The following is a 15,127-nucleotide window of genomic DNA, read 5'->3' as shown; positions in this document are numbered from 1 at the left end:
CACAAAAAAAAAAACACATTAAAAATGAACTTCACTTTAGATTAAACGTTTTAAATTTGACTGAACAATTTCATGACTGCATCTCTTAACCCATGCTACAATGACATAATACATCCTTAGGGTATGTAGATTATATGCTGAAACTTTCATGCTTTAGTCAAAAAATGCACAATTGATTTGCTTATCTGCCCCACTATTGGGATATGAAAGCGCCCTGAAGAGCTTTTGGTCCAAATCAAATCAATCAAACATGGATAAAGACTGCAGCGCCGAGCCGTAGCAGCAGGAACATGTGTCGTCTAGTTTTAATTCTCCTGATGTTGTTGTGAATTTAACGACCTTGTCACATGTCAGAGAACAGGGCGCCGTCTGTTTATCTTTGACGCTGTCAACACTTGTTGTAGCTGCCGTGTTGAAACTCTCTTACCTTGTTTCCTGTCGCGGAGCCGTTCTGCACAGGAAGAGGTGGAGCGACCAGCGAAATGGAAGGATGAGGAGGAGTAGACCCTGTTCGCACTGTTGCCATGGGAACCAACATCTTGCTCTGCAAGACCGGAGACTGGGTTTGGACTAATGAGTGAGAAGGAGAGAGAGAGAGAGAGAGAGAGAGAGAGAGAGAGAGAGAGAGAGAGAGAGAGAGAGAGAGAGAGAGAGAGAGAGAGAGAGAATTAAAAACTCGGCGTGAGAAACAGATGAATTGAGCCGAAAGAGGGGAGGTGAGGACAGCACAGGAGCGGCGGGTGGGCGGAGACACACTGAGACGGAGAGGACATTTCTGCTTCTGATAATAGTGAAATTCCTCTCTGATAACAAGGTGGAACAATGCTCTGTTGCTTCAGACTCTTATGAATAGAGAGTGATTAAGGCATGGGTGGGCGGCGGGCGCTCATACTCATGTCAACAGTGTTTCTCCTGTCAATCATTTATCTCCCGTTTATGTAAGCCAATCAAATCTATTTTTAGAGCTTCCCCTGGAGATGATTAATAATAACAGCAAAAAGAAAAATGAAAGTTTTTTTTTTCTAGTAAAAACACCAAGATAAAACTCTGATTTGTTGTTTTTTTGGTCAGCCAATCGTTGCTCTCTGTCTCACCTCTGGTTCCGGGGCTGACTGATGCAACTCTGAGTCCCGCCCCTGAGTGAACGCCATTGGCCAGGGCGGCATTGGAGGACAAGGAAAGAATTTGCTGATGGGAGGGATTCTCGGTAGGTAGGATGTACTGGACCTGCGCTAGCGGCTTGGGGCCGGCGGGAGGTGTGGGAGAGGAGGTGGCTGCAGTGGGGTGGAGCTGGGGCTGGATGGCAGGTAGAGGGGTTTGTGCGTGCGGCTGCGGTGGGGTGAGGAGCTGCACTGGTTGGGCGGCAGGAAAGGACCCTGCCAGAACTAGGCTAGTGACCACACCGCTGCCCCCCACAGGAGTTACACTGACTGGACCGGGGGAGGAGGATGAGGACAGGTACCCACCCCCTGCGGTGATTGGCAGCTGCTGAGGTCCACCTCCTCCAATCAGGAGAGTGGCTTTCTTGTCCTGAGGCAGAGAGCTGATGGTGACGGCTCCTTCCACCGGCTTGCTGGCGATGGGGATGGGCGTGCTGGCGATGGGTCGCACCACATTGGTCACCATGGTGGGAGCCATGCGGACGGCGCCGAGGACCTGGGTCAAACCCTGCTGGGCCAGAGCGAGGGGAGCGTGTGTGCTGGATGCAGAGCCTGCGATGGACAGAGAGGAGAGACCACCTCCTCCTCCTTCTGCTGCTGTTTCTTCTCTGGGTCTTCCCTCGCTCCCCTCCTCTCCTCCGTCTCCACCTCTTTTCCTCTTCCTCTCAGAACTGTCTTCACCACCACCTCCTCCTCCTCCTCCGTTCCCTTTAGCTGAGCTGGAGTCGGAGTGAGGGATGGAGGGAGAGGAAGAAGGGAGAGAGGAGCGAGCCACTGGCTGGAAGCCATGCTGGAGGGAAGAGAGAGATGGAGAGATGGCGAGATCAAAGCTGAGAAAGTTAATATGTAAAGTTCTTCTCTTCTTCATGAACACGTAAAGTTTCTCAACTTACAGTAACTCCGGAAAGTCTGTGGGTTTTAAAAAGGAACCACCAACAATCTGATGCCTTATATGTAGAATTAGAATTGGTCAACATTGATACCTAAAGGGGAACTTATTTTATTAAGGGGAAGGTATTTTTCAACCTGGACTGGATTTTCCCACACTTTTGTGTCTAAGTGACTAATGGGTACAACAGTTCTGGCAGCTATGCACCATCAATGTACGTCCTCTAAAAGTCCTTGTTTGTGCCTGTGGCTGTCTCATTTTGTTGGACAACATCATGAAATGATGGAGAAGTCTTGTTCTGAAATCTCTCTAACTTGTCACTGGAGGAAACTTGAGTGGTGAGATTTAGAAAGAAGTGTCAGGAAGAGTTTGTTGTGTTGTGTACAGAAAAAACGAAACAATAAAAACATCTTTCAATAAAAACGATGGTTTGTGTTTGCGCATTTCCAAATTGTGAAAACAAAATATCAAACTCTCTTTTCATAGGCTACCTATGGTGGATGCAGACAGGCTGAAGTTGACCGGGATGACTATAAGGTTCAAACTAATTTTCCTTTTATATTTATTTATTTTAATAGTTGTTTATATTAACTCTGAATGCATGTTTTGATTATGTGATGGTTATGTAATCTTTAATCATTTCCAGAGTAAGGGATCAACAGTGGACTTATGTTGCAATGAGCTAGCTTTACTTCCACACTGACCTGCTGCAGACAGAGTTGAGATAACAGCACTGTTATTGGCTTAAGATACTGTGCTGATCTGGCAGCAGTTTACACAAAAGTATGGCAGCATAACGGCAAAAACAATCACTCAATAAGTCTGCGGTAGGTTAAAAATATCAACTGATTTATGACTGATCTACAGTCTAATATTTTTTTCCATGACAGCATATAGGTAAATTTTTGCCTGCTGGCTTCAGCGCTCTCGCTCAGCACTGAAACAACTTCAAAAATTATTACAAACAAAAACGTGGGAAATTAAGGCCCAGGTTGAAAAAATACAGAAGTTCCACTTGAACCTACATGGCTGATAAAGACCCAGATTCAGTTTTATACTACATTATTGCAGAGACTAAATCTGAATCAAGTAATGACTAATTTATGACATTTATATTGTTTGTATCCAGTACAAAATGAGAAAACTGAGACATATGGTTTCTCAGAAAATCTAGTCCACTGTGCACAGTAATTGAAGAACTTTGATGATCAGTGCAGCTACCTGTCCGTCTGGTTCGTCCTCATCGCTGTCCGTCACTCTCTCTTTACACTTGAGGTCGATGGAGCCTTCAGGACAGGAATCCTCTGAGGGACACAGATATCAGACGTTAGTGTTTCAGCAGATAAAAGCCAAGGGGACTTTACTTTTAACTGCTTCCTGGAGGTGATTTATTTTTGCAATCTGTGCCTTCAAACCACCGGTATCACCCTCAAAAAGCCAATTATGTGCCATCGTTATTGTTATGTTGTAGCACTGACAATTAGCAGCCTGGGGCGAGGCTTAACGGATGACACAGCAACTTTTTTATCTTTCAGTTTTGCTGAAATTGTCATTCTGACTAAGAAGTTGTGTCTTTTTTTAAAGACGGAGTGATCATTGTGGGAAGTGAAACTATGACTTTGTGGTTATTACTAAACACCACTAGACCACAGTGCTGATCATCTAACTCACCCATGACATCATCGTCCCCCTCCTCCTCACATATGACCATTCGCTCTTCGTCGCTAGTCACATCCTCACTGGCCCCGCCCTGGTACATTGACTGAGTCGGGGGCCGGTGGCGAAACAGACCTGCCCCGTCCTCCTGACAGAAAAGAGAAAGAACAAGCACATATTTAAGTTTTAGAAAATGTCTGAGGAGTTGTGATAGACACATATTTCTTGAAGGTTAAACACTCAAAGCTGATAAAACTTGAAGTGCACAATATGAAATTTCTGCCACGAGGGGTCTCTCTGTCAAATGTCTAACAAAAGACTGACTTTGATGATGTCGTGAAGTAGCGTGGGATCATGGGAGTTGTTGTTTTCATTGTTTAACAACCACCAATGCCGATGAAAATCTATCTGACGTGACTCAGGCAGTAATAATGTTCACAGACGAGATAATGTATTATGTAGAAGTTTTGCTCACTTAAGATCATTTCATTGTCATGAAGGAGCATGATTCTGTGACTTTCTTCCTTCACATTCTGCTTTCATTGTGGTCAGCAAATCTGCAACAGGGTTATGGCGTTTCATCCGCTCTGTCCTCCCCAAACGATCACACTAAAAATAACTTTATGAGCTGTTGAACATTGTTGTTTGTTACAATGTTACCGGCATGAGCCACATGTCATTCTAGCATGTTGTAGTGAGCTGGATGGATATTGAAATATATGAGTAAATTAGCTCTCCACTGAATTACTGTGTTGCAAAATAGCTGCAGAGTAAAATTGATCTTTCTAAGTATAATTTTAGGATTATTATCATCTGGTGTTTTGAGGGGGTAAAGGTTAAATGACACCATTGACATGTGACCAAATTAAACATCTCTGGGTTTGAAAAATTGTTGGAAACATTTGGGAAATTTTTAGGCAACAACTCCACAAAATATATAGCACAGGTCTAGTTGTTTTTAGACATTTTAACATGGAAATGTTAAGTACTTCAGAACAAGACTTCAGACAGAAGTAATATCGCTATTATCAGAGCATGCATACATGTGCAGCTTTGCCACCAGCATTAAATAAATGCCTTCAAAACAAAAGAGATCCCATGCAGGCCTATCCCTCTGTGATTAGGAGCGAACCAGCAAACACCACAGTGCCTTCAAAGGCACTAAAAAAGTAGAAAGTGAAACCTTTGAAGTTGGAGGCTGAGCTCCCCCAGAGCTTTCAGTGGGCTTTCAGCCGCAACAACTCGAGCCCTCACACAAAGAACCAAGAGAGTCCATTTGAACTGTTTTGAACAGTGTGCTTTCAGTTGTAGAGTTCAACCAAAATGCTTTGCAGCGTGAAGGACACATGTCTGCTGTCTATAAATACACACACACATGTTGGTGCGTAGGCGCTCACATAGACACTAGCACTGGCCCTGATTTTTCTTCTTCTTTTTTTTCTTTTTTTTTTACAGAATTATTTCAGTCTCTTGCTTTTATTTTCTGCATTTTTATTTGATTTACTTTTTCTTTGTAGTCTTGGATGCCACAAATTAGTTAAAAATGCATGAAAGCACATGATTTTGACTTTCTCTGGCTTTAAAATTAAACTAGCTGCAGATCTCAAACAGTTTGCTTCACATTCTTAAATCTCCCGAGTCTATTTTCTGCCTTTGAGCTACAGACTAACAACCGCCTACCTTCTCCAGGTCTCTCTCCCTCTCCCTCTGCTCCAGGGTGTGCACGGCACTCTGGGAAAAGGCTCGGGGACGGGGCTGCTGCCCCGCAAACAGCCCCCCTCGACGCTCCGATACCCCTGGCCAGCCCGAGCCTCCTCCCTTCCCCTCCAGCACCTGAGACTCCAAATGGGGATCTAGAGAAGAGAGGAAAAAGCTCTGATGAAAGATAAAATATCACTTCAGATCAGATCAATACAACTACTTCCATAAAATACACAGCAATGCTCCGTCTATAATTAGAGTACATCTCGTCAGCCAATGATTCAATATGACTGAATGCATTGAAAGTGACTGCAGGATCTAAAACACGATAATTTACTGATCTAAAAAGTTTTTCGTGTAAATTAGATTTTGTACACTGGCTTGGAAATGCCACAGATGCTATAGAAGAAGTGAACGTGGCCTTTTTTCTAATGGCCAGCTGGGGGCGACCTCACCGGTTCAAAAAAGAATGAAAAAATAACCTACTTCTCACCCAATTTATTACCTCAGTAAGCAAATAACTTTATGGCCTTAATAGCTGGGTTTAAGTCTTCTTCAAAACAGCATGATGCTCATTTAGTAAATGATGGTTCCATTTATAGTAAAATACACAATAAACCTGGGTATGTTTTAGGTCGTCTTCTTTGTGTTTGAAAAATCGCAACTACAGCGAGCTGCCGATAAGGCACTCTGTGCTCTCAAAGTCAAAGTCAAAGTGAACTTTATTGTCAACCAAACAATGCAACAGGTAGTTACACAGATGACTGAAATTGCGTTTCCCCATACTCCAAATGTGCAAGTAAAAACATAACACACAACATATAATATACAACAAATAGTGCAAGCAGACAACAACAATGGGCACAACATTTACAAAGACAATGGATCTATAAGTTATATAAACAAAAAAACACAGTGTGCCAGAGTGTAGTCAATTTCATCTTAACTTTGATGCTTCCACATTGCAAGAAAGATACATGAATGTAACATTTTGGTCGCCTAAAAATATCTTGTCCAGCATCAGGTTGTAGTAAAAGACAATCTGAGAAGTCACCTGTTTTCCAGTTAGTAAATTTAGTTTGAAGCTGTTTTTGACAAGCCAAAATTGGCTTCCAAACTAATATTAAAATGAGCGTGAATCACCTTTCTAACCAAGCTAGTGCGAGTGTTATCTGGTAATTTAGTGTTTGCTATGCTAAAATTTTGTCGCTTCTGGCTTCAAAAACAAGATAGCGACAGCCTAAATGCCAAACTTGAGACTTAAAAACCGTAGTCAACAAACCAAAGGGCTACGTGCACTTCTTTTACACTGTTGATTAGCATTGATTAGTATTTCTAATAGACTAACACTCACCTATGCTCTCTGACATGCTCCTCTCCCGTGGCTCCTTTGGTGTCCCCCGGCCCTCTGACAGCGACTTCCTACGGTCCTTGTTGCACCACTTCCAGTCTGGGTGGGCTCTGAAGTGGGCCTCTTTCACCTGGAGGAGGAGAGGAAAATTTCTTTCTGTCTTTACAGTTTCAGTGTCTGCAGTTCAGCCACGATGCCTGTTTTTCATCAACTACTTCTAGACAAGTTGCTTTTGCTGTTGGGGAATTTGGATTTCTGGAGCACAACATTAAACACTGACATACTGAGTAAAGGTTCACTATTTTTTTAATAGTTTTATGGCCATAAATAGTAACCTAATGATAAAATAAGAGGCAATTAAAGACTTTTAGAGCGTATGCTTACCTGGAAAGCCAGATCGTGGTACTGCTGCTTCTCGTTGGGCCCCAGAGCGTACCACCACTCCCCCAGGATTTTGCTGACTGTCCGGTTGTCCTGGTTGGGATGTCGCTGGTGCACCAGGGCCCGGTGGCGTTTACTGAAGATCATGAATGCATTCATGGGTCGGCGGATGTGGTCCTTCTCCCTCTGGGTTGGGGTTTGGAGGAGGACACAAAGTTAAGTTTTATGCTAAGCATGAATCAGTGTCTGTTTATCTATATTTATGATTGACAGTCCATCTGCATTGTGTAATGACCTTCCTGTCTCCGTCCTTGGGCAGGGCGCTGAGGGACTGTGTGCGTCTCTTCATGGGGCCAGCGGAGGGCGCCGGATCGTTGGCCACACCCGGGGAGAACCTGCATTCACACACAGAGGAAAAAGTGAAACTGAGATTCTTTAAGAGACGGGAAATCGAGGGAAATTCCTCAAAGTGAGGGACTTTCAAGACAGTGACAAAAGGATTGTGAAGGATTTAAGGAGGAAGTCGAAACACAATGGTTCTTGTTCATTAAGATATAAAAGAGTGGGGATCTACTCTTGAATTTATCTGTGTTTTTACAATGTTTAAACACTTCTGTGGTGAATATAAATACATTAAGCACTTGACCAGGATGACAAATTATGGTGGATAAACCACAGAAATCTTGCCTTAGGATTACATTGGTGTCCTGCAGATATTTGTTTTATGATCCTGCAACACAAAACCCAGAGAACCCAGAACAGCGTTTTAACTTTGTCTTCCTATTACCTTTATCTCCTTTAATTTACCATTAATGTAATTGACACACTTTTCTTTATCTGCTCAGCCTTGGTTGTTATCTTTGTGCATGCCGACTACTGAGTATTTATTCAGCTAATTCCACTAAAACTCTTGTCTCTACTTCTGCTAAATTGCACTCTTCCTGCGTGCCACTGGAATGTTTCAAGGAAAAAAACAAACAGACACAGAGTAAACTTAAAATGCTGTAACAAACTGGGTTAAATTTAAATTTACTATTATGTTAGAGCAGTTGGAGAAACAGAGCAGTAAAATAGACATTAGTTTGAATACAAATTCTTAATAGCATTACTATAACACTGCAGTTTATATTAGAGATGACACTTCCAAAGAGCCGAAAAGGGAACATGAATAATGAAACATAATTGAAGACAGAGCCTTAAAAACAAACACCAAAGACTTCCAAGCTATTAGTGATGAAACAAAACTGTCAACTACTAAATCAGTGGTGGAAAAACCTGGACAAAAGCCAGGGTAGACAGTTTTTTATCCGTAACTGGGCAAATAATGCCACAATAACCTTTCAGCATATTGTAATTCAAGTGGTTTAAATGAAAACTAGACTCCTACACCTCCTCTTTCAGAAAATCTAGTCTGTGATAGGAGACTTTGTCCAATCACAGGTCATTTTAGAGACAGAGCATTCTTATTGGCTGTTTGACTAATGCAGATGCACGTGCACATCCCTTCAGATGGTGAAAGTCCTGCATTAAAAGTTGATATTCAAGTACTGGCAACAGCTGGCTACAGTGCAAAGGAACTCAAAAAAGGCAGACAGACTTAGCAAAAAGAAATCCTGACAATCAACATAATAATAATTCAAGCAACTTTAGAAATCCCACAATGGCCAATTAGATTTAAACAGCTTGTATACAAAGAAACACAATAAAAACAACAACATACAAAGAAAGGAGCTAAAATACTGAATAAAATCTATAAATAAATAAATATTGTCCCAGAAATAAATTGTCATTTTGAGAAAATTTGATGCCACTGAAATAATGATAATATAATACAATGGGAATGCAAGTGCATCCTTTCAAAGAGCAATAAACTTTTAATTGTGTGTGTGTGTGTGTGTGTGTGTGTGTGTGTGTGTGGAGGATCTGCCTGAGCCCCGCCCACGCCGAAACTCTGACACAGAGAGCAGACATGATGATGGAAGCTGTGCGATCAGAAAAGATAGCAAAGTTTTTCTGTTCAATCAGCTTAGGCACTGAGAAAAATATTTAGATGCTGAAGCGATAACCTTTGCTGAGCTCAATATTGTAATTAGGGATGACTGACATGTATGACTAGTACTCGTACAGGCTACTGCATAATCATCTGGTGGGAGGGACTTAAGACAGAGAATGGAGAGCTGGCGTATTTTCAAATTCAGCAGTAAACTTTTGCAGAAAACTGCTTTAAAGTTCCTTTGGCACAACTGGAAAGAAAACTGTTTCAATTGCGACAAGAATCATTAGAAAAGTCTTTTGAAACTGCGAGACGGCAGACAGAACGTCTGAACCTTTTAGCTGTTAGACAGTGAACTCAGTGTCGAGCCGTGACTAGACATGAATGCGGCGCTTTTTTTTCTTGTTCTCGTCTAGTTTTACAAAAGCATTTTTTTATATTATATAAAGCAAAGACATAAAGACTGAATTAATAAAAAGAGGATAAAAATGTCACAGACAAGGTGTCCATGAAGGTAGATATCAAGACGGATCAATGATACGTTTTCAGGGAGACTGGAGTTAATGTGAGGGTTGTATGAATACTCAGAAATACAAAAAAAGAGATCAAAAGGGTAACAGACAGAGAATGGATGGATAAGAAGTGGTAGATAATATACAAATTAACATTTAAAATATGTATTATCTTTACCCAGAACTTGTACTAAACACTGTCATCAAGAAAGGCACAGAGGTAGAAACTGATATTTGAGACTTGGACATCATTCTTTTAATATACTGTTAAAAGATTAACAAATATTGTCTTAAAAGGAATTATAGATATTTTATCAACAATATTGGCTAATTAACATTTTTGGTTTATACGGCGGGATTTTTTTTAGATTTTGTTTTTTTTTACATTTATTTTATAATTTCTTTGACAGGGAAATTGGGATTGAGCATTTCCTTTTACATATATAAATCTGTACATACAGACGTTATCTTCCCAGTTATACTTAAACATATTTATGTGAGTGGGTTTTTTTGACTATGTCTTGTATTTTGTACTTTTTTTTTTATCATGGATCTAAGTCAGATGGTTAGTTATTGTAGCCACTGTGTATTTACTGTTATTGGCACTGTCTGCGTTGGAAAAACATAATAAAAATATTGTTTTAAATGTGTATTATGCTTGTATTTGCATGGGTCTGTAAGCATGGCCACAGCGGGGGTGTATTTGTACCAACAGGGTAAAACAGCTAATAAATAGAGCTTGGATCTAGTTAAGTTAATGCCATTATATCTTCCATTGAGATGCAGCTAGATAACAGGTGTAACCGGCGCAGCATTGAGAGATTGCTGAAGCACTTCTTTTGGCGATGGCGGCCTTTGTGAGCACAGTGACCCTGAAACATTCAAAACCACACTACCAGCCAGACAGCCACGCAGCTCGTCTGAGTCACTCTGAAAGAGCAATAACCCAGCCAGACGCAGAGACGCAGCCCGAGACTGAGTGGAACGAACAAGCACAGACTGTACAACTCTTGCCAGACACACACTCAACACAACACTGATGCAGCTGAAGGAAAAGTTGTTTGTTGTTGTTTTGTTTCTTTCAAAAAAATGTTTTTTACTGTCAGAGGTGGAGTTCGGTGCACCTGTTCTGAGCGTAGCGTCCTTGGGAGTTTTAAAGTCTGTGATTCAAACTACGCAGACAAGCTGCGTCTGATATAATCTACAGTTACTATCTGTTTCTGGTGAGTCATAGCCGGAGTAGCAGAAAGGAAACACAATGTATGAAGTGTTTGTTCAAAATTACTTTAAATGCAGCACCAAAACTTTTTTAAAAGGACAGAAGGTTAGCTTACAGACTTGGCTGAAAACAGCATTTTATTATATCTCCATATTTTATAACTATAAGGTATAACAAGTGGACACATCGTTTTGGAAATTAACATCAAGATTCTGAGAGGTCCATCACCATTAATTAATCTATTATTTTTTTATTTATCTTCTTTTTTTTGTCTTCTATAGCGGGATATAGTGTAAGTCATATTCTGTACCGACTCATCTGAAAATAATTATTAGAGATGAAGGTTGTTCAGCTCAATCACAAAGCATTTAGCTTCATTTATCTTTTTCAATGGTGGAAAATATTTGAAATGCACTTTTTTCATATGTCAAATCTGTAATGAATATGCTCTTGAAAGAATTATTTTACTATTTACAATATGGCATATTGTAAATAGATAATTATGTCACATTTTCTTTGGAACATATGCTATGACCTTATTTTTTATATTTTATTACAACTTCCCCCCTCCTAAAACTTTTCTCAATTGATTTCTATTTTATTTTCTATTAATATTGTTATTATACTTTGTGTGTACATAATGTGTGTGTGTGTTTGTGTGTGTGTGTGTGTGTGTGTCTATAGAGGTTTAACAAGAACAAAAAAATAAAGTTTACTTTTTTCCCCAGTAGTAGTTAAAGTAGGGATCAGATAAGGAATAATTTTGATGTTATGACATTCCACTTCATGTCAGTGGGTTTATATTTAAATAACAGACAGATTTAAATTACTCCAGTTGCATGTCAACAAGACCTAAATTGGATCAGCGGTCGTCTGGCAGTTTCCTGCGTCTGACTGGTGGACTGGCCTCATTTCACAATGTGGTCAATGTGCCACGGCGCTACTCTACACCTGAATTTAAATGAAATCTTTTGTTTCTTGTGCTTCTTCTCCTCCTCTTGATGCCATTTGCCATCCATAGCCACTTCTGGACTTTCACAAGACCTCAAAATGCACTGCTGACAAATAAAAACTGTTTTATTCTGCAATGTTTATTTTTTAAAGCAGACATTTGCAGAAATCACTGGGTTTATTAAGGTTATTTTCTTCAAAGTGACGCTTTGGAATACAAGGTGACTGGACAGATATCTGCACATTTTTGTCAAAGATACTGAATGTTCAGATAGACCCAGACCCAATTTTAATATTTCTGGGGGAAAAACTGACATAACAACTCTCCCGGGCAGATGTAATGCAAAAAGACTTGTCCTTTTATTTTAGAGAAAGCAAAAGTACCAACATGGAAACTACGGCTCACAGAACTGATGGACACACTTGCCTTTGAGAAAATCGTATTTCATTCATTCATTCATTCATTCATTATCCTTAACCGTTTATCTGGACTCGGGTCGCGGGGGGCTGGAGCCAATCCCATCTGACATTGGGCGAGAGGCGGGACACACCCTGGACTGGTTTCCAGACTATCATAGAACTGACACATATAGACAGACAATCACACCCTCATTCACTCCTACGGGCAATTTAGAGTCACCAATTAAACCTAAGTAAATGTTTTTGGACTGTGGGAGGAGGCCGGAGTACTGGGTGAGACCCCACGCTGACACGGTCAGAACATGCAAACTCCACTCAGAAGAGCTGCAGGCCGGAGTCGAACTAGTGACCCTCTTGCTGTGAGGCAGCCGAGAATCTAATGTATCTTTAAAAAATGAATTCAAAACATCAAGTGCCATGAAAAAAACCAGGTGAATGAAATCAGCCTCTTTGTACTTACGGGTCGTCTGTGTCGCTCTCTGTCTCGCTGTCAGCCCCGCCCCTGTCTGCAGGAGGATTGTCATTGGTCGGGGGAGGGCATGACGGCGAGCCCCTCTCTAGATCCGGAGGGCCTGTCCGCCCGTCGCTCACCAGGGCCACCGCGCAACGAGGCTCTAAAAAATAAAAGCCATTTATATCCAGTTAGTGAGAAGCTTGCTGAAAGTGAGAGGGAACAGTGCCATATGTGTAAACGCAGGGCTCCCCTGCATGCAGCGTGTTGATGAGCAGCTTTATTCCGGCTGTGGGAGGTGTGAGAAGCTTCGACTACATCTATGTTAGAATCTGCTGCAGTAGTAAGAAGAAAACTGGGCGCATACAAAAGCAATGTTCCCTCATGGGTTTAGTGAATATATCTGTACATTAAGAAAGTAAATCTAGTCATTACAAAACTTAGTTTGCTTCCTGTGAGTCCATTGTAACTTGTAACCAAAAAAATGTGCAAAGGAACATAAATAAACCTATTGATTGACGTCAGTGAATGCACAAAAAAACATGATTTATAAAAAATAAAAGGGGAAAATAAGGGTAAATAAATAATACAATAAAAAAGATACTGTTTCTGCAAGTTAGGCCTTCTTTTGAAAAATGATCTCTTCAAACAATTCCCCCAAAATAAAAGTTGTTTTTGTCTTTTATGCCCATACAAACTAAAATAGCAAACTGTCTTATCTGTTTTATTTTGACACATTAATGAATGGGGTGCCATAATCTCTTAAAAAGTGATATATTTAACACTGTGAAGAGAAATGATTAGTCACCTGACAGAAAATGAATCAGCAACTATTTTGATATTCAGTCATTTTTAAAAGTGAATCTGCCAACAATTCGCTGGATCTGGTTTCCGAAATATGAAGGTTATGTTGCTTTTCTATTTTATATATTTTAGCAGACTGAATATTTATCTTTTAGATTGATGATGTGTTTTTGAATGAATCATGTGTGACCAATGCTTCTGTCAGAAAAAATAACGAAACTCTAAGCCTAAAATAGTATTATTTCATAAAAATTACTTTACAAGTTTCCAAAAATAAACCATTTGCCCTAACAATATTATATAAAAAAAACATCTAATTCTGTGCTCCTCAGGGCAACTGGGGAGCCTTAAATGACTCAGCTGAGAACAACAGTTGCATAACAAAAATTCAGTCAAACTTCAACTGAACTGCAGGCTGTTTACACAGAGCAGAGGGGAGAGGACAATATTAGGTTATTAGCGGTTGTTAAAACAGTTCAATATATATAGCTATATATAGCACTATATATAGTAGAGCCTGCTTCTTTCATAACCTGGAAAAAGTTGCATATATAGATTCCATTTCATTCCTTATTTTTGTAAAATACAAATCAAAGACGTTCAACTTTTGGTATTTCTTTGTTTATGATTTATGGCATTCTGACTGTGTTATACTGCACACAATACATTTTTGAGTTCTCCTTACTTGGTGCTCTTATAGAGGTGCAGGAATAAAAACCTAAAATAAGAGTTAATGAAGCTCTGCTGACGAGCTCCTCAGCAGTCAATATTAGTCTCTGAATAAATTTTAGCACTCCAGTCAGCAAACAGTGTTATCAACAATGTTACTGGAACTATATTGGTGTGAATACCAACTGTGCTGATTTGCAATTCAACTGTTTTGGGAAACACTGACTTGGCTGCTGGTATGTCCAACCAACATTTGTACTTGAGTGTTTTGGCAGAAACACAGCCGTGCCTACTTCCAGTTATTCTCATACCGAGGGAAATACTTGTTTATAAGATGTAGTTATATATATATATATTTGGATACAAGCAGTTGAATTCCAGAGAAAAGGGAGTGGGGGGAGGGGGAGGGTCATTTGCTACCTTTGCTCTGATTGACAAGCTGTTGGCCATCAGCAGGCTGGGCAGCCGCTCCTGATTGGCTAGGCTCCAGGAAAGGGACGAGCGAATGCCAAGGGAACACTGGCACCTGCCGAGGCTCCACGTTGGTCCAAACTGTGGGAACACGAAGGGAGAGAGAAGAGAGAAAAAGTGAAATGTCATCATGTTTATCCTTCTCAGTATCATGCTCTGTAGACAGAAGGTAGCGCTCTGCCCTCTGGCAGCATGTGAAATCCTACGTGATCGTCAGCCAGCTGATGAGCTAACACGCTACTAAAAACTACACTTTCACAGAAACTGAAGACCATGAATGGAGTTGTGTATTCAGTCACCTACTCTGCCCCCCTCTGCAACACACACACACACACACACACAGACGATCCCTCAGGATAATGAGAGTTGAGGGGTCATGTGGTGTGATGTGATGAGGGAACCTGTTATTTTATCCACAGAGATTCCAGACTCCAGACTACTGGCTGTCTAGACTGCTGCAGAACTTCAGACTCTGAACTGAACTGTCTCTGCAGCAGGA

At 40.7% G+C, this 15,127-nt stretch overlaps 1 protein-coding gene across 2 annotated transcripts in view; it reads right to left on the bottom strand.

Moving 5' to 3' along the window:
- cica (capicua transcriptional repressor a) overlaps positions 1 to 15,127 on the bottom strand; it is a 46,664-nt gene that overhangs the window by 12,881 nt on the left and 18,656 nt on the right. Inside the window, exons 4-13 of one of the 2 annotated variants that reach the window (XM_059350678.1) lie at positions 14,578 to 14,709; positions 12,694 to 12,847; positions 7,434 to 7,533; positions 7,142 to 7,324; positions 6,761 to 6,887; positions 5,386 to 5,558; positions 3,721 to 3,853; positions 3,271 to 3,353; positions 1,095 to 1,950; positions 428 to 570 (exon numbers count right to left, since the gene is read on the bottom strand). In XM_059350678.1, the coding sequence (XP_059206661.1) occupies positions 428 to 570; positions 1,095 to 1,950; positions 3,271 to 3,353; positions 3,721 to 3,853; positions 5,386 to 5,558; positions 6,761 to 6,887; positions 7,142 to 7,324; positions 7,434 to 7,533; positions 12,694 to 12,847; positions 14,578 to 14,709 (2,084 nt within the window). The remainder of the gene's footprint in view (positions 1 to 427; positions 571 to 1,094; positions 1,951 to 3,270; positions 3,354 to 3,720; positions 3,854 to 5,385; positions 5,559 to 6,760; positions 6,888 to 7,141; positions 7,325 to 7,433; positions 7,534 to 12,693; positions 12,848 to 14,577; positions 14,710 to 15,127) is intronic. The other variant, XM_059350679.1, reaches the window with a different exon arrangement.

The sequence above is a fragment of the Centropristis striata genome, chromosome 14 (assembly GCF_030273125.1).
Source record: "Centropristis striata isolate RG_2023a ecotype Rhode Island chromosome 14, C.striata_1.0, whole genome shotgun sequence".
Classification (NCBI taxonomy): domain Eukaryota; kingdom Metazoa; phylum Chordata; class Actinopteri; order Perciformes; family Serranidae; genus Centropristis; species Centropristis striata.
The sequence above is the reverse complement of the archived record's forward strand: the minus strand, read 5'-3'. Positions and strand labels throughout refer to the sequence as shown.